Source organism: Lynx rufus, unplaced genomic scaffold, assembly GCF_022079265.1.
Source record: "Lynx rufus isolate CCGP_SWC_20201006 ecotype Redwood Valley unplaced genomic scaffold, mLynRuf1.p SCAF_1, whole genome shotgun sequence".
In the NCBI taxonomy this organism is placed as follows: domain Eukaryota; kingdom Metazoa; phylum Chordata; class Mammalia; order Carnivora; family Felidae; genus Lynx; species Lynx rufus.
Genome location: NW_025814823.1, coordinates 196065602 through 196084134, shown reverse-complemented (window position 1 = coordinate 196084134; position 18533 = coordinate 196065602). Strand labels below are relative to the sequence as shown.

At 42.1% G+C, this 18533-nt stretch overlaps 1 protein-coding gene across 1 annotated transcript; it reads left to right on the top strand.

Annotated features, from left to right (window-relative positions):
- Positions 1-413: 413 nt before the first annotated feature.
- LOC124507234 (zinc finger protein 182-like) lies at positions 414-2134 on the top strand. Its single transcript, XM_047073626.1, has one exon. It carries the CDS (start codon positions 1149-1151, stop codon positions 2049-2051), a length of 903 nt encoding a protein of 300 aa, XP_046929582.1. The 5' UTR covers positions 414-1148; the 3' UTR covers positions 2052-2134.
- The last annotated feature ends 16399 nt before the right edge of the window (positions 2135-18533 follow it).

Below are 18533 nucleotides of genomic sequence, written 5' to 3'. Positions count from 1 at the left end.
GCCATATGTCTAATTAGTGAGGGAGGGAGCTAGGATTGAAACCCTGGTAATCTGGATTTACTGCCTGTGTGCTTAACTGCAGTTCCTCTTCCATATGTGGTAGGTAGAGATGAAGGTGGGGAGAGTATTTAAAAGTCAGGATTGGGGTACCTGGGTAGCTCAGTGGGTTAAGCATCTGACTTCAGTTTAGGTCATGATCTCACAGTTCGTGAGTTGAGCCCCACGTTGGGCTCTCTGCTGTCAGCACAAAGCCTGCTACAGATCTTCTCTTCCTCTCTCTCTCTTTGCCCCTTCCCTGCTCACAGTCTCAAAAATAATTAAAAAAAAATTTGGAACATCAGGATTAATGCAGTATCTATGAACTATTATAGAATAAGATGATACACTGAGCAGCAAGAATCCAGTGGTTAATCTGTCTTGAGGCAGGTAGTATTTTGCTTACCCTGTGGCCTCTCTCTCTCTTGCTGGACATATGAATTCCTGGGCCCTCACACCCATACAAGAATGAATTACTGTTATATGGCTTTTTGAAGCACTGGCTACAAAGGTGTTCCTGCTTGCAAGTGGTTGGTGGTTTTGTCAAATCAATTTCGTGTTGATGGAGGAATAGACAAGAGCTCAGAGACATTGGAAACAAAGAGACAAGTGGAGATTACACTAGAGCAATCCGACAATGAGCTGATGAGCACCAGCTCAGATCTCTCTGTTCCTCAGCCAGTCTTTCCTTCATTTCCTCTAATCACCGTCTCATTCTAGTTATTTTCATTCACCAAATGGGCTCTTCCTATTGACCCTGTCACAGCTTTGATCCCTTTTACTGCTCTTTGGGATTAGTTTCATTTTTCTCCCCAATTTGCAAAGTCCTAGTTGCATATAGCCAGATACATATGTGTTCTTGGTCATATTCTCTATTTCCATTTCTACTAATAATAGTTTTTTTTAAGTTGTGGTTTTCTTGCAAAGCTCAGGGGTGTGGATTCCATTTAGCCTTGGTATTTCTTTTAGATAGAGATACTAGGCCTGAGAGTAAAGATTCAGTCTCACAATAGGGTGAAAGGTTAGGAGCCATGATACATTAGCAGAAATATCCACACACATATAGTTAGTTATGCTTCCTTATAGAAGAAACCTGGCAACTTGATGACCACATGGAACAACACCAAGAGAACCAAGAAACACTTTTGAAGCATGCTGCATTCATTGACCAGGAAGCTGGGACTGACGAGAAAGGTAACCAGTGTAATGCACTTGGAAATATATTTCATCTGAGCACAGACTTCATTTCTTCAAAACAGAGACTCCAAAAATATGACCCCTACGGTAGGAGTTTGAATTTTTTCAGCTTATTTAGTGGTAATAGAAGATACTCAAAAAAGACTGAATGTAGTGAATGTGGGAAAGCCTTCTTCCAGAAGTCAGACCTTATTATGCATAAGAGAACTCATACAGGAGAAAAGCCCTTTGTATGTACAGAGTGTGGGAAAGCCTTCAGCAAGAAATCCAATCTTGTTATACATCTCAGGATCCATACTCAAGAGAAACCTTATGAATGTACTGAATGTAGAAAAGCTTTCACCCATAAGTCACACCTCATTGAACATCAAAGAATTCACACTGGGGAGAAACCCTATGAATGTGATGAGTGTGGGAAAGCGTTTTTCCAAAAATCACACCTCAGTATTCATCAGAGAACTCATACTGGAGAGAAACCCTATGGGTGTGACGAATGTGGGAGAGCCTTCAGCATGAAGTCGCACCTCTTTGTACATCAGAGAATACACACAGGAGAGAAACCTTACGTATGTACCAGGTGTGAGAGGGCTTTCAGTGAAGTGTCCTGCCTTATGAGACATCAGAAAATCCATACTGGGGAGAAACCTTATGAATGTAATGAGTGTAAAAAAGCCTTTTCTGAGAAGTCTGACCTCCTCATACATCACAGAACTCACACAGGAGAAAAGCCCTATGAATGCAGTCAGTGTGGAAAAGCCTTCAGACATAGCTTGGCCCTCTGTCGACATAAAAGGACTCATAAAGAAAAAATTCCTTGAAAGAGAAACTAATGTGGGAATATCTTCAACTAAAAGCTTCAGTAGAAATCAAATCTTGGAGTGCTGGAGTGGCTCGGTCTGTTAAGCATCTGACTTTGGCCTAGGTCATGATCTTGCTGTTCCGGAGTTCAAGCCCCATGTCTGGCTCTGTGCTGACAGCTCAGGGCCTGGAGCCTGTTTCAGACTCTGTGTCTCTCTCTCTCTCTCTGCCCCTCCCCCCTCTCTTTCTCTTAAAAAGAAAGAAACATTTAAAAAAAATCAAATCTTATTATGTATCAAGAAGTCAAGCCTCTTAATTCAACATATTTTAAAAGTGTGTAATTATGTTTTCATAGAAGTGATATTCCAGATGTGATCCCAAAGTATTTCTAGAAGATATAGAAAGTATATCTCCTTGTCAGGGGCACCTGGGTGGCTCAGTCGGTTAAGCGTCCGACTTCGGCTCAGGTCATGAGTTCATGGTTTGTGAGTTCGAGCCCCACATTGGGCTCTGTGCTGACAGCTCGGAGCCTGGAGCCAGCTTCAGATTCTGTGTCTCCGGCTCTCTCTGCCCCTCCCCCACTTGTGCTCTGTCTCTCTCTATCAACAATAAATAAAATGTAAAAAAAAAAAAGTATATCTCCTTGTTAAAGGATAAATGCTCAATGTGGACCACAAAGACTTTTGAAATATTAGTAAGTGGACTAGTCAGAACAAAATTAGAAAACCATATATGGACAATCTACAAAATATGAAAGCCTTAGATTCCTGATTGTATATAAACCTTATATTGGAATTGTATATGTGAAGTTAACATAATTATGAATACGGAATAAGTATTATATGTACAATGCCATCTACCAAGATCTTTTATGTTGAATAATACTATTTTTCTTCTATTTAAAAGAAAATATGTCATTCAAGAAGAATTTAAAACTAATATTATATGTCAACTGTACTTCAATTAAAATAAACTTTTCTTTCCTGTTGAATGCTGGTATGTGTATAAAAGACTTCTGTTAATTTTTGATCAGCAGTAGAGTATGAAAAGGTGTTATTATTATACATATTTATATATGACATAGATACATGAAAGTGGGCAAAAGAAAGTAGTCATGGCTTCTTACAACATTCACTATGATTTAAATAGTGGTTTTTGGTGACTAAACCACCCCCTTCTTCCATATTGTTATTGTGTTCCCTAATTAAAGCCTTAATGCCCAGTACCTCAGAATATCACTATTTTTGGAAATAGGGCCTCTAATGAGTGAGTAAGTTAAGATGAAGCCATTAGAGTAGGCCCTACTCATATGGGACCAGTGTCCTCATAAGAAAAGGAGATTAGGACACCAGGGATGTACGTGCTCAGAGGAAAGACCGTGGGAAGAGGCAGCAGGAAGATGACCTCAGAGGAAGCCAACCCTGCTGGCACCTTGATCTTGGACTCCCAGCCTCCAGAAGTGTGAGAAAATAAATTTCAGTTTCTTAAGCTACCCAGTTTATGGATTTTGTTATGGCAGCACAGCAGACTAATACACACACTACTGCTCCTTTTCACTGGGACACTTCATAAAACTGAGTGTCCAAGTCATAAGTATTCTAGGGGCACCTGGGTGGCTCAGTCAGTTGAGCATCCGACTTTGGCTCAGGTAATGATTTTGTGGTCTGTGAGTTCAAGCCCCATGTCAGGCTCTGTGCTGACAGCTCAGAGTCTGGAGCCTGCTTCAGGTCTGTGTCTCCATCTCTCTCTTTCTCTGCCCTCTCTCTTTCTCTGCCCTCTCTCTGCCCTCTCTCTTTCTCTGCCCCTCCCCCATCCTCTCAAAAATAATAAATAAACAACAAAATTACTCAGGGCATCTGGGTGGCTCAGTCAGTTAAGCATCCGATTTCGGCTCAGCGGTTTGTGAGTTCGAGCCCCACATCGGGCTCTGTGCTGACAGCTCAGAGCCTGGAGCCTGCTTTGGATTCTGTGTCTCCCTCTCTCTGACCCTCCCCCACTTACACTTGCTCTCTCTCTCTCTCTCTCTCTCTCTCTCAAGAATAAATATTTTTTAAAAATTGTAAGTACTCTATAACCTACCAGTATGATTCGGGGTATGTTGTATCGTGTACCATTTCTGTATATTTCACCTCGTGATAGAATAGTAAGAAATACTTTAATAAGGATTTTATAATTCAGAAATGTAGAGATTTTTTTCAGAAAGAATAATTCATTTTTACAAATAAAATCCATTCTGTGGTGGGCAGTAGATATGCTATAAATTTCTATGTGAATATCGGTGGCATTAGAAGTCAACTTGTTCCTAATTTATTAATTAGAGACGGAGCTTCATTCTTCTGAAGTGAGTTTTAGTAGAGGTTTAGGAATACAGAAAAAAAATGTGAGGTAGTGTGAGAGCTCTCATTCGGGAGCCAGCTAGATCTAGATTGTGGATTTGCTTTGAGTCTTACGGTCTCTTCTGTGAATTAGAATAGTGCTGTGATTTCTTGGGTTATTGCAAGGATTACACAATGTAATACATGTATGGTGCTCATAAGATGTTAGCTGTGTTTAGATTTTTCAAGTGTATAATTGGAGTTCCCATTGTAATTAGACAAGGGAAACAATTCACTGTGATCAGGGCTTTGATGGAAGGAGATAGAACTGTGGGGGTTGCATGCATCATTCTTTTTCATTCTTAGAAGCAAGCGTATGGGCCTGGAACCACCACCCTGCATTGTTCTGTATTAAGTCATTTTGTTTAGAGGTTGCTTCTACAAGTGTACTACTAATGTCACAAAAACTAAAATAGGTGACATTGGCCTAGTTCTCTGGGAGTGAGAAAACTGATGTCAAAGCCTGGAAGGATGGTGACAAACTGGCAAAACATACGGTAACATTGTCTCCTCTACATAAGCCTACTGTGCTGACAGCTCTAGAAGATATTAGAAAACAGAATGTTAGTAATATTTGCTGGTTGATACTTGCTGCCTTTGGCAAGCTATGATAAGAAAGAGAGAAACTCAGGCAAAATCAATGATTGACAAGCCAAAATGAAAGCAAATAGAGTCCAGACATTTGGGGTCTTACAGAGTTCAAGAAAAACCAACTATTCTAGACTTCATATAAGAACAGAATGTTTTAAAAGACTTTAAACATCAACAACCTGATAAACCTTTTCAGTGAAATAAAGGGACTCAGAAAAAAGATCCTGTTAAGAGGCTGAAATCTCATTCAGGTCTGAGATCTTCAAAGTTACAGCCTCATCTGCCACCCCAGCTCTATGGTACAGAAGCTCATCTTTAGTCAGCTGCAGCTAAGAAGATGGGCTTCCATGCCCAACCTAGCTCCTGCTTCTACGTAGAGGCTCAGCCCACGGCAAGGAAGGCCAAGTATACCGGGGCTCTGACCCCACCCCCCATGCTCTAGCCTGTAGGGCAGATGTTCTGTCCAGGGCCACGACGAAAACACGGCAAACTCTCATTCTACCAGGCCCCACTTAGAAGGCAAAGGTTCTATCCTGGAAGGAGTGAATCAGAAAGACCTTGGGTCTCCATTCCTCCCCCTAAATCCCACCTGTAGGGTTGAGTTTTCATGTCAAGAGGAGAAGTCCTGGAGTTTCCTCAGCTCCACTTGTAGGACACACGTCACTCCAGGAAAAACAGGCTGTCCCTTCCACCTCCCCTATTGCTCCAATGCAATAGATTAGACACCTGTCCAGAGGGAAGGCAAGAAGGGAAGGCTGGAAGCTCCACAGAAGGAGCTGACTTTGGTCCATAGTGTGGAGGAATGCATGACTTAGGCATTGTTGAAAATAGAGATACTAGTTGTAAGCAATTCCAGTTCTAACAGTTCTATAAAACAAGTAATAACAAATGAAACAGCAGGCCATCCAGGAGTTTAACGGAAAGAACCACAGAAATAGCTTAAAAAGGGCCTTGTAAGATAATAGTTACAATAGTCCCTGTCCAGAAGGCTGGGTGCATGTCTAGGTATCACACACACATCAAGGACCAGCCAGAGCAGGCATGTGAAAGGCACTAGTCACTGACTAAACATGGGGAAGACTTGAAGGAGTCCCCCAAGTCATACGCAGATCCATTAACAAAGAGTAGAAGCCTTACTGGCTCAAGAGGCTTAATTAAGCACAACCTCTGACTGGCTAAACATTAAGTTTTTTGAGCCAGAGTGACTTCTGGGAAAGCACATAGGAGAACTGAGCAGTGATGTCAGAGGCTACACACTGTAGGGGAAAATAGACTCCACAAAATTAGCCCAGGGAAGCCATTAAGCAAACCAACACAATTAACAAAACAGAGCAACATCAATAAGCCCTGAGAGGGGTGCATCATAATCCAAAGTGGCTACACAGTATTATCTCAAAAGCTATGAGTGATACAAAGAAACAGTACTATAACCCTATACAGGAAAAACAGTGACAATAGAAACTACTTTGAGGAGGCCCAGATTTTGAACTTATATGGCAAAGATTCCAAAGAAGATACTATATTTTCAAAAAGCTAAAGGAAATTATGACAGTAACTCATCAAATAGAAAATATCAATAGATAAAAATTATTTGAAAAAGCCAGGTAGAAATTCTGATGTTGAAAGGTACAGTCCCTGAAATGAAGATCCACTATAAGGGCTCAAAAGTAAATTTAAGTTGGCAGGAGAATCAGGAAAATTGAAGATAGGTCATTAGTATACAATCTGAAAAAAGAAAGGGAAAAACAAAGAATGAAGAAACTGAGCTTTCTTGTCAGACATAGAAAAATCTTGGAAGTTGTCAATCCCATTTTTACAACAAGAAAAACAATCTGAACAAACTGGAAATCAACAACTCTTCTTGGATCTTGTAGAGAATTGAAGTCACAGGACAGACCACTACCATGAAAACTAGAGAGAAAGGCAGATACTCAGAGGTTGTAGGGAGATGATGGCTAAAGGGTATAGAATGTCTTTCTGAGGTGGTAGCTACACGTGTCTGTGAATATCCTGAAACCACTGAATTGTACACTTTGAATGGGTGAATTGTATGATATACAAACTATATCTCCATAAATCTGTTTTTGAAAATTGAATTGTTGGGGGGCACCTGGGTGGCTCAGTCAGCTAAGTGTCCGACTTCATTCAGCTCAGGTCATGATCTCCTTGCTCATGAGTTCAAGCCCCGCATCAGGCTCTGTGCTGACAGATCAGAGCCTAGAGCCTGTCTCAGATTCTGTGTCTCCCTCTTTCTCTCCCCCTCCCCTGCTCAAGTTCTCTCTCTCTCGCTTTCCAAAATAAAGAATCACTTAAAAAAATGAATTGTTGGATCTCTAACATAAAGAGATATATTTTACAGTTCAAAAGAGGGGAGAAGAAGGAAATTATAAGGGAATAGGGAGGTATTTGTGTGTGTCCTCTTGGTTTGGTCAAAAGACAAAATTATGTAAAGCAACAATTATAACACTGTATTGTTGGGTTTCAACCTATAGAAACATATGTGACAACAATAGCACGAAGTAGGGGGAGTGGAGCAAATTTTCTATGTATCATTGGGATTAAATTAATATTAATCTGAAGGATATTATGATAAATTAAGAAACACTCTCTAAGCCCTAGAGTAACCACTGAGGAAATAACAAATAGTTTAAAAATCAGTAGAAACTCTGCCCTCAAGAATGGAGAGCATATGGGGCGCCTGGGTGGCTCAGTCGGTTAAGCGTCCGACTTCGGCTCAGGTCATGATCTTGTGGTCTGTCTGTGGGTTCGAGCCCTGCATCAGGCTCTGTGTTGACAGCTCAGAGCCTGGAACCTGCTTCGGATTCTGTGTCTCCCTCTCTGTCCCTCCCTGATCGTGCTCTGTCTCTCTCTCTCTCAAAAATAAATAAAGATTAAAATAATAATAATAATAATAATAATAATAATAATAATAAAAGAATGGAGAGCATAACTTCTCAGTCCTTAAGTGTGTGCTGTGCAGTGGCTTCCAAACTGGATAGTGTAGAAAGAGAGGGGGAAAGAGTAACTTTGCAGTGGAAGAATATGACAAACGCTGCCTCAGACACATCAATGTTGATATCAACACTGGTAAGTCATGTTGATACCACATCCCTTGCTATGATGTGAAATGGCGCTTGGCTTCTGTCATCTTCCCAAAATGCATAACTGCAGTCCAAGCATGAGAAAAATATCAGAAAAGGCTCAATAGAAGGACATTCCACAAAGTTCCTGACCAGTCCTTCTCGGGACTGTCAAGGTTGTAAAAATAAGGAAAGTCACAGAAACTGCCTCCACCAAGAGGAGCCTAAGGAGACATGATGACTAATACAGTGTCCTAGAGGGTATTCTGGAACAGAAAAAGGACATCAGATAAAAGCTAAAGAAATCTGAATAAAGCATGGGCTTTGGTTAATAATAATGTATCAACATCGGTTCATTTATTGTACCATAGAATACAAATGTACCATAGGATATAATAAGTTGGTTTTTTTTTTAATCTGAGAGAGAGCGAGAGCAGTAGGAAGAGGGGCAGAGAGAGAGATCATGGAGCCCAGCACAGGGCTCCATCCCACAACTCTGGGATTGTGACGGGAGCCAAAACCAACTCAGATGCTCAGCCAACTGAGCCACCCAGATGCCCCATAATGTAATATGTTAATAAAAGGGAAACTACTTCGGATAATGGGATCAACAGTATATAAAATCTTGACTATCAATCTACATACTGCAGAATGCACAAATGGTATCCTGCAGAAAAGGAATCATCCGCTAGAAGTTCTCGAGAAAGCCCTGGGACGTGGAACAGAATTTAGAACGACAAGGCAGGGTAGGAGGTTTCCGGCCCCCTTCCTTTTTTACTAGAAATTACTTGGGAAGCATTCTGACAGCTCCCCATCCACAAGATGTGATGAAAAAAGACAGAGTTGGCAAGATTGGGAAGACCTAAGTGTGAAGATTTGAGTGCGGCATACCTGGAGAAGAAGTTGGCATGGAGAATGGCATGGAGTGTGTCATGCTCTGAAGAGAGGATGTCCAAAGGGTGGGATGATGTGTCTAGGTGAGATGCATGAGAGAGCAAGGTTTTGTACAATGTGTTTCTGTGAGGTTAGATGGAATTCACCATGTGAATGGAGGGAGTGCAGGGGAAATGTGGCAAGGTGGGTACTGTGAGTCTGGGATTCGAGTGAGAGCGATTTTAGAAACATTTTGAAACTGAGGGTCTTACCCTTCCTTCACCTCACAGAACAGCACATTCCCCTGGGTTAGACAAACGCTGAGGAGAGACCCAGGCCTCCGTCTCTTTGTTTCCCCAGGTGGCCAGTTTTCCTTCTGGGCCTGGTTGGCTGCAGGACAGATTCTGCTGGGTCTTCTCCTCTTCCAGGGAGCTCTACATAAATGTTCATAGCAGCATTATTCCTAATAGCCGAAAAGTAGAAAGAGCCTGACTGTCCACAAACTGATGGATGATAAATCAAATCTGGCATATCCACATGATGGAATATTGTTTGGCCATGAAAAGAATTAAGTACTGATACATACCACAACATGGATGAACCTTGAAAACATTATGCCAAGTGGGACAAGGACCACACATTGCAATATTTCACTTATATGAAATGTCTCAATTAGGCAAATTCAGGATCAAAGTGTATTGGTGGTTGTCTAGAGGTAGGAAGGTTGGGGAGATACAGAGAGTAACTGCTAATGGGTTTGGGGGGGAGTTTGGTGAAAATATTCTAAAAATGATTAGGGTGATAGTTGCACCACAATAAAACCGTATAAATATATACATTATAGGGGTGCCTGCATGGCTCAGTTGGTTGAGCATCCGACTCTTGATATCAGCTCAGGTCATGATCTCGTAGTCATGAGATGGAGTTCTGCATTGGGCTCCGTGCTGAGTGTGGAGCCTGTCTGAGATTCATTCTCTCTCTCTCTCTCTCTGCCTCCTCCCCTGTTCACACACTCACATGCTCTCTCTCTCTCTCTCTCTCTCTCAAAATAAATAATTTTTTAATGTATATGTTTTATATGGGTGACTTGTATGTATGTGAATCATATCTCAAGCTGTTCTATAAAAACGAAACCCAGATCTGGTGCTGGGTATGCTTGTTGCCACTGGAGTGTCAAGGCTTCTAGGCCCTGTCAGCTGAGAGAGGAAAGAACTATATGTGTTTAAATTTTTTTTTTTCAACGTTTATTTATTTTGGGGACAGAGAGAGACAGAGCATGAACGGGGGAGGGGCAGAGAGAGAGGGAGACACAGAATCGGAAACAGCCTCCAGGCTCTGAGCTATCAGCCCAGAGCCTGACGCGGGGCTCGAACTCCCGGACCGCGAGATCGTGACCTGGCTGAAGTTGGACGCTTAACCGACTGCGCCACCCAGGCGCCCCGAACTATATGTGTTTATACCGACTCCTGTATGTGCACAGGAATATCTCTGTGAATATCTCTTTGTGAATAGAGAGAATATCTGTGAATATCTCTCTCTGTATCGATCTGTGTCTACAGTAAGCCAAACATGATTTCACACTGTCTCTAGCTCTAATCCACTCGCACGTAGATCATCTTAGCCTTCCCTACATGCTTATCTGTAACCTGTCACTGCAACAGTGGGAAACCTGGCTCCCCCACCTGACACTCATTTATTTAATTGTTCAATTCCGGTATACATGTGTAGTGGTTCAGCATTATTATCCTGTACCCCGTGGAAAACAACTTTAGCAACTAGGTACAGTGTTTATGTTTATTGGCCTCTACTCTTACTCTTCTACTCATTTCCCAAGTCCATCAGGCCAACACCTTTTCCCCTCACCCCTACAGTGAGGTTACTTCATACATGTGTAACACAGTTAGATTCTCAGTCAAAGTCTAAACTCCATTGTGAAATCCTCCTACTGCTCAAATTATGTTGTTAATTGATTACATTCAAGTTTATAGTTTGTGCCTTAAAGTGCTATGGGTTTTGACAATTTCACAGTAAACCCATCATTTTAATGTCACATAAAAGTTTCACACCCTGAAAATCCCCTGTGCTTCACCTATTCAACTCCCCTGACCCCTCTAAATTTCTGAGAACCATTGCTATTTGTATTGCCTGTATAGTTTCCTTTTCCAGAGTCCTATAAATGGAATCCTACGGTAAGTAGCCTTTGCAGCTTGGCTTCTGTCACTTAGCAATATGCATTTAATATGCATTCATGTTTTTGTGTGGCCTGATAACACATTTCTTTTGTTGCCGGATAATATTCCATTGCATGGATGTACCAGCTATTTTTAGTAGATTTTTTTATTTAGAGCAATTTTAGGTTCACAGAAAAATTGAGCACAAAGTACAGAGAGTCCCCACACAGTGCATAGCCTTACCTACTATTACTATCCTACACCGTGGCACATTTGTTACAATGGATGAACTTAGAGGAAACATCATAATCATTCAAAATCTATAGTGTTCACTCTTGATGCCCTGCACTGTGTAGGTTTTTACAAATGTAACATGACATGTATCCACCATTATAATATCATACAGAATAGTTTCATTGCCCTAAAAAATCCTTTGTTATGTGCCAATTCACCTTTCCCTCCCCTTAACCCCTGACAAACACTCATCTTTTTCTTCTTTCTTTCTTTCTTTCTTTCTATTTATTTATTTGTTTGTTTATTTTCAATTTACATCCAAGTTAGCATATAGTGCAACAATGATTTCAGGAGTAGATTCCTTAGTGGCCGTTACTCATGTAGCTCATCCCCCCTCCCAGAATCCCTCCAATAACCCTCTGTTTGTTCTCCATACTTAAGAGTCTCTTATGTTTTTGTTCCCCTTCCTGTTTTTATATTATTTTTGCTTTCCTTCCCTTATGTTCATCTGTTTTGAGTCTTAAAATCCTCATATGAGTGAAGTCATATGATTTTTGTCTCTCTCTGACTAATTTTGCTTAGCATGATACCCTCTAGTTCCATCCACGTAGTTACAAATGGCAAGATCTCATTCTTTTTGATGGCTGAGTAATACTCCATTGTGTATATATACCACATCTTCTTTATCCATTCATCCCTCTATGGACATTTGGGGTCTTTTCATACTTTGGCTATTGTTGATAGAAACACTGACTGATCTTTTTACTGCATCCAGAGTTTTGGCTTTTCCAGAATGTCATATAATTGGAATCATACAGTATATAGCCTTTTCAGGTTGGCCTCTTTCACTTGGTATATGCATTTAAAGTTCCTCTGTGTCTTTTCATGGCTTAATACCTCATTTCTTTTTAGTGCTGAATGACATTCCATTGTCTGGAAGTACCAATTCTCTTCTATTCCTACTATCCCTACTATTCATTCCTATTATAGTGTATTTATTATATGCAGGTGCTGAATTTTGTTGAATGCATTTTCGGCATCTATACATATGATCACATGGTCTTTGTGATTCGGCCTGTTAATAAGATGCACGTGCACACAGGGGAGGGGCACAGAGAGAGGGAGAGAGAGAATTCCAAGCAGGCTCCATGGCTTTGAGTGCAGAGCTCAACTCTGGGCTCTGTCTCATGAACAATGAGATCATTACCTGAGCCGAAATCAAAAGTCAGATGCTTAACCTACTGAGCCACCCAGGCATCCCGAAATATTTTTTTTTCAATGTTTTTTTTTTTTTTATTTTTTTTATTTTTGGGACAGAGAGAGACAGAGCATGAACGGGGGAGGTGCAGAGAGAGAGGGAGACACAGAATCGGAAACAGGCTCCAGGCTCCGAGCCATCAGCTCCGAGCCCGACGCGGGGCTCGAACTCACAGACCGCGAGATCGTGACCTGGCTGAAGTCGGACGCTTAACCGACTGCGCCACCCAGGCGCCCCCCGAAATATTTTTTTAAATATATGATTCATAGTACTCCCTGATTCAGATTGGCTTGTCACAACAGGTACTAATGGGTATCTGTTTTTACTGACAAGTTTCCCAACAATTAAAGGAGCTCTATTTTTCTAATAGCAAAAATATATGCTCATTGTGAGAAATCAGACATCCAACTTTAAAGAAGAAAATGAAAAGAAGCTGAATTCCACCACCCAGTAAACACTATTTAGACATTTAATGGATTATCCCTTCATATGTATAGAGATATTTAGAAAAATTGGGGCATTGCTTATATGTTTATAACTAGAGTTTTAGCAGTATACCATAGACATCTATCTAATTATATTAAAATGGCTTGATAATATTCTTCTGTATGGATGTAGCACAATATATTTAGCCAAACTCCTATTTGGAGGCCTGGTTTGTTTTCAGTTTTTCAGTAATCTAAACAATGCTGAGATAAACCTCTGGTTTCTGGATTAGGAGTTTAATATGCAGTTTGAATTTTATCCACAAGGGGGAAGCAGACCACCATGAGTGGACAAGCTAAGTTTTAAAAGCAAACAACTAGAAAATTCTTTGGCATACATAAGCTCCTCCCAAGCTTGTGAGGTAGATATTAATATTTTCCCCCATTTTCTAGGTAAGGAAACTAGGTAGGGGGAGAGTAAGTGATGTAAGTGTACAGATTCTCACCACCCAGTGAGTGCTGTGGTGGGATTCAAAACTGCCTTCTGATTCCATAGAGCTGGCTCGCTTCATTCCCCTGCACTTCCAAAGCTGACAGCAATAAAGGATTCTCCCTACATTCAATTCAGTTCTACGCACTGTGCTGGGACACCATGAGAAATATATAGGAGAAGCCCTGCCCTTTAAGGGGTCGTTATCAGGTGTGAGGACAGACTTCTACATAAATAACTGAAAGACTAAATGTCCACCAGAATGGAGAGAGCCCAGGAAGGCAAGAACGTTACTTCGCAGTAAGGCGTAGCTTTATAAAAGAGGCATGGTAACAGTAAGAGCTAAGGTTTAGTTACCATTTCCTCTGTAAGAGGCACCATGCTAAGTGCTTTATGTGCACTCGTTAGAAATTCCCCATAGACTTGGAAGGGATTATATCTTTTTCACAGGAAAGAAAATTGATGGTCAGAGAGTTAAGAAACTGGCTGTTTGTGAGAGAACACTGGAAATCGCATCCTTCATATCAGTTTGACAGGACCCGATAGGGATGGTGGACTTTCAGCAGACAGAGCTCTGAAAGAGAATTCTAGGAGAGGAAACATGGAAATGAAGTCTTAGAGTCCAGAAATACAAGTACATTTGCAAACGCAAGGGGGTCGGTGTGCCTGGAGGTTGAAAGAGGAGGAATCAGAAGAGATCAAAACTAGAAGGAGAAAGCTGAGTCAGATTGGAGAAGTCTGGGAAGAGTGAGCCAAGGAGATCCTACTGGATTTCGTATTCAGGGGGGAACCAACCAAAGAGAATGACATGACCCATGCTTTATAAAGATTAAATTGTTGGATTGCATAAGAAGACTAGTTAGGAGACTGTTAAAATAATCCTGGCCAAAGATAACCAGAGAAGGAATGAGGACCAAAAGACATTATTGAGATAAAATCCACAGGATGTGACATCTCACTAGACGTTGGAGGGAGAGAGAAGAACAGTATGATTAAAGTTTCCATGTCTGGGCAACAGGGAGAGGGTGAATATATATTCCAGAAGAGGGGCTGCAGGGAGGGAAGAAGAGATGAGGTCACTTTTCTTATGTGAGATTGAGGGAGCTCTGGTGGAGATGCTCCCTGGGAAGCTCAAAATAGGAAGCTGGTGCTTTAGATATGGTACCTGAGAATCACAAGATGTGGCCCCAGGAACCAGCTAGGGAGAATTTATACTTAAGATTCCGCAGGGGATGTTCTTACCCCAATAACCTGTAATTCCACTGCCAGATTTCTGTCACAGAAAAATAAAATCGCATGTGCACAAGGTGGATGAAGGATGTTCAGGCAGCATTGTCTGCGTCAGTGAAAGGATGGGCGAGGGGAGGAGCTAGCAAATAAACCATAAAACACCCACATTGTGCAGTGGTTAATAATTAATTAGATTAAAAATGCTAGCATGGACAGATTTCCCAAACATATAGTGGATGGGGAAAGCAAATTGTAGCACAATAATAATGTGTCATAATACTTATGGGAAAAAAAAGGTAAACCAAAAAAAAAAAAAAAAGCTGTCACATATATATTTTAAGCAATGCATGTGTAGGCAGAGAGAAAAGTCTGGAAGAATAAACCTACTGCTAATTATGCTAGAGAAGAGTTGTGACAAAAATGGAAAGCAGAAAGGGTGGAATGGAATTGTCACCTTAGTTATCAAGTTTTAATTTTATAAGAATGTAATCATGTATTACTTATATGAATAAAAATTCTCGAACTGTTCAAAAATATATAGATCCAGTGGGACTAAGAGAGAAAGGAAAAGACAGGGACAGATTCTAAGACTCAAGGGAGGGCAGTATTATTGGGAACACTGAGAGAAGTTTCTGAAAGTGCAAGTGGAGGGGGAGGGGATCCTCCACACTCACCAATTCCGGAGCAGAGGCCAGCAGGATGAGCCCTGTGAGTTCGGCTAGTTTTCAACACCTTTCAATTATGGCCACAAGTTCCTGTGTCCTTGAAAGGTCACCACGTCCTACCACTTGCCTTGGAACTAGATGGTGTTTGTGCTGTTCTTTCTGAATTGTAAATATCCTCAGACTTTTTATCCAGTTCTTGTGTTTGGACATACCTTCCCTTTCCCAGAAATTCCACAGGGTTCTTGGTATTCTCATTCCAGTTCTTCAAACTGTCTATGAAACCTACTTCCTCTTATTCCAGCCCCAGCACATACCAGCCACATCTTTTTCCCCATTCAAAAATATTCCCATTCCAGGCTACTTGCTGTGGGAGACTTTTAATGGAATTTCTCAAGGGACACTCGGCATAGGTGTAGCTAACACTGAGTGAGCACGTGGAGGTGCCAGGCACAGTGCTAACCTTCATAGAAGTATCTCGTTTAATCCTTCCAACAACCTAGTAGATAAGTACTATTATAACCCTTATTTCAGTTGAGACCTGCTGTGTGGTGGTAATCATGTGGTGGGTGGGTGAGTAAGTGAGAGAGAGAGTGAGAGAGAGAGAGAGAGAGTGTGTGTGTGTGTGTGTGTGTGTGTGTGTGCGCGTGCGCGTGTGTGTGTGTGTGTGTGTGTGTGTGTGTCACTGTGTGAATTTGTCCTAAGGGATTGAATAGCAGGTGTGGTGATTGGGGAGGCATGAGGGACTGGACTGGGAACAAATTCTCAAATGCTCAGGGGGGTGCAGTTTGCCAAGTGCCTTTATAGCCATTATTTCATTTGATTTCACCACAGTGCTCTAATGATGGTGGTCATTAGGGAAAATAATGAGCTGAGTCAAGCTTAATTCCCTTAAAGTGGCAACTATTGGGTCAAGGGTTCTTAGGGCCCATTAACCCACCGTGCAGCCTGGAGCAAATCTACAAGGGGGTGGATGTAGACAGATTGTGTGCTCTCTGTGGCTTCTTTTGACCCCGCTCTTAAAGGATCATTGACTTTCTAACCGCCACTCCTCCTAGTCTGGAAACTCTTGGCCAGGCGCCCCCTGCTCTCCAAGCCCGCCCATCCCAGAAGATAAAGCTAAGTGGCAGAGGAGCCAGTTTCCTGGGGTTAATAAACAGGCTGTTTATAGCCTAGAGCAGTCACGGGGCAGGAACAGGCAGGCTAGGAGGTCATGCTCTTTCTGACTGTTGAGGTTTCTCATAAACATGCCCCCGTCAATCTTCTGGGATTCAAGAACAACTCTGGGCCCATTGCCCTCTCCTCCCTTCCTTCTTTCTCCCTGTGATGGCTCTCTTCCTCTTTCCTTTCTCCTCTCCTATCCCCTTCCATCACCCTTTCTTCCATAATGAAAAGAGGATCCATTTTCACATTAGACACACTTGATAACTTTGGGTAGGCGATTCATCCCTCTGAGTCTCAGTTTCCTCCCTTGTACAATGGGGGTCATAATGGGGCCCTCCTCAAAGAATATACATGGGAGAAGGTGCCCAGCACTGTGTTTAGCACACACAATGGGTATTTAAAATCTGTTTGCCCTTCCCTTTTCCCCCTCCGCCCATCCCATCTCCCTAATCCTGGCCCCCACCCATGTTGTTTACATTCTTCTTGGGAGGAGAATAGAATAGACCATAAATAGATAGATAAAAATAAATGAATGAGATCACTTAAAATTGTGAAAAGAAATAAAAGAATAACAAAACAAAGTGATGTGAGGAAGGAGGCTTTTTCTGTCTGCTGTCTTCAGGATAAAGTCCAAGGTCATCAAAGCCCATCTCCATCTGCCCTTGTTTACCTCTCCAGCCTTACCTTGAGTCACTTTTCTCCTTGAACTCTCTGCTTTAGCCATGAGGAACACGGAGTATAAAAGCTGGAAGAGGTTAGTCAGTCTTCGATCCAGTGGTTCCTTCAACCCCACTCTTTCCCATGTCTCACCCATGAAGGAGTCCTCCTGCTCCTGCCCAGATTACTAGTTACTTCCACCTGGAAGCCAGCCATGCAGCCACTCATCTGAGTTAGGTTTCCCTTTCTGTGCTGCCACTTTCCCCTGTGAGAGTGTCCATCACCCTGCACAGCTGGTTTGTCTTCACCTCGCCACCAGACTGTAAGCCTCTTGTGGGCAAGAATCTCTTGTTCACTCTGAGTCCTCAGCAGTAAGCATAGTGCATAGCACATAGTAAGTGCTTAACAAACACCTGTTGTTTACTAATGTGCTTGTGGAATACTTAGTTTAGTAAGTTTAAGAGCTCGGTAAGACGAGGAAAAGGCACTGACAAGGCATGGCTCTGGAGACAAAGAATGAATTGGAAGGGGGAGAAAAAACCTCCTCAGTTCTTAGAGTTCTTGCTCTAGTTTCTTCCTGTTCCAACGATCTATCAGCGCCCCCTAAAAGGCTTACTGAGCAAGCAAGGCTGAAAGCGTGGACCCCATTTAACACCTTCCGGGGGGAAGGTCACACCCTAGAGGGGTGGCTCTGCTTTGGCTGAAGTTACCCAGCCAGCTGGTGGTAGAGTGTGTCTTAATAAGGTTAGGGCCCAGAGGTGCGGGGCTCAACCTCTTCATCTTGCAGGGGATGTGGATGGCAGTGGTGATATGCAGACTCTGAACTAAGTGCCTCGCTCATTTCAAATCAAAATAACCATTTGAGGGTGATGGTACCCACAAAGAAAGAGACAATATGATTTACCCACAGTCCACCCTCACCCTATAACCCACCCCTGACTGGGCAGACTCTCCTGGGCACCACCGCATTTATCTTCATGGACTCCTCCCCTGGGGTCAGTTCATGAGAAATGGCACATCACAGACTGCCTGGGATGGACAAAGCCCCAGAATTCTGTTTTCCTCATTTCAGAGTTGGAGGGATTGCAAGGTTCAGAGAGAAGGGACTAGTCTATGGGACATACTAAGATAGGATCAGGACTCCAGACTCTCACTCCAAAACCTTCTCAAGTATACCTCACAAGCCCCCTTGGCATGAACCTTCTGAGTTGGGGAAGGGGTAGGAATGATACAAACCTGACCTGGCCTTTTCTTGTCTGTGGTCATGTTGGGAGAAGAGGGAGGGAGGGGCA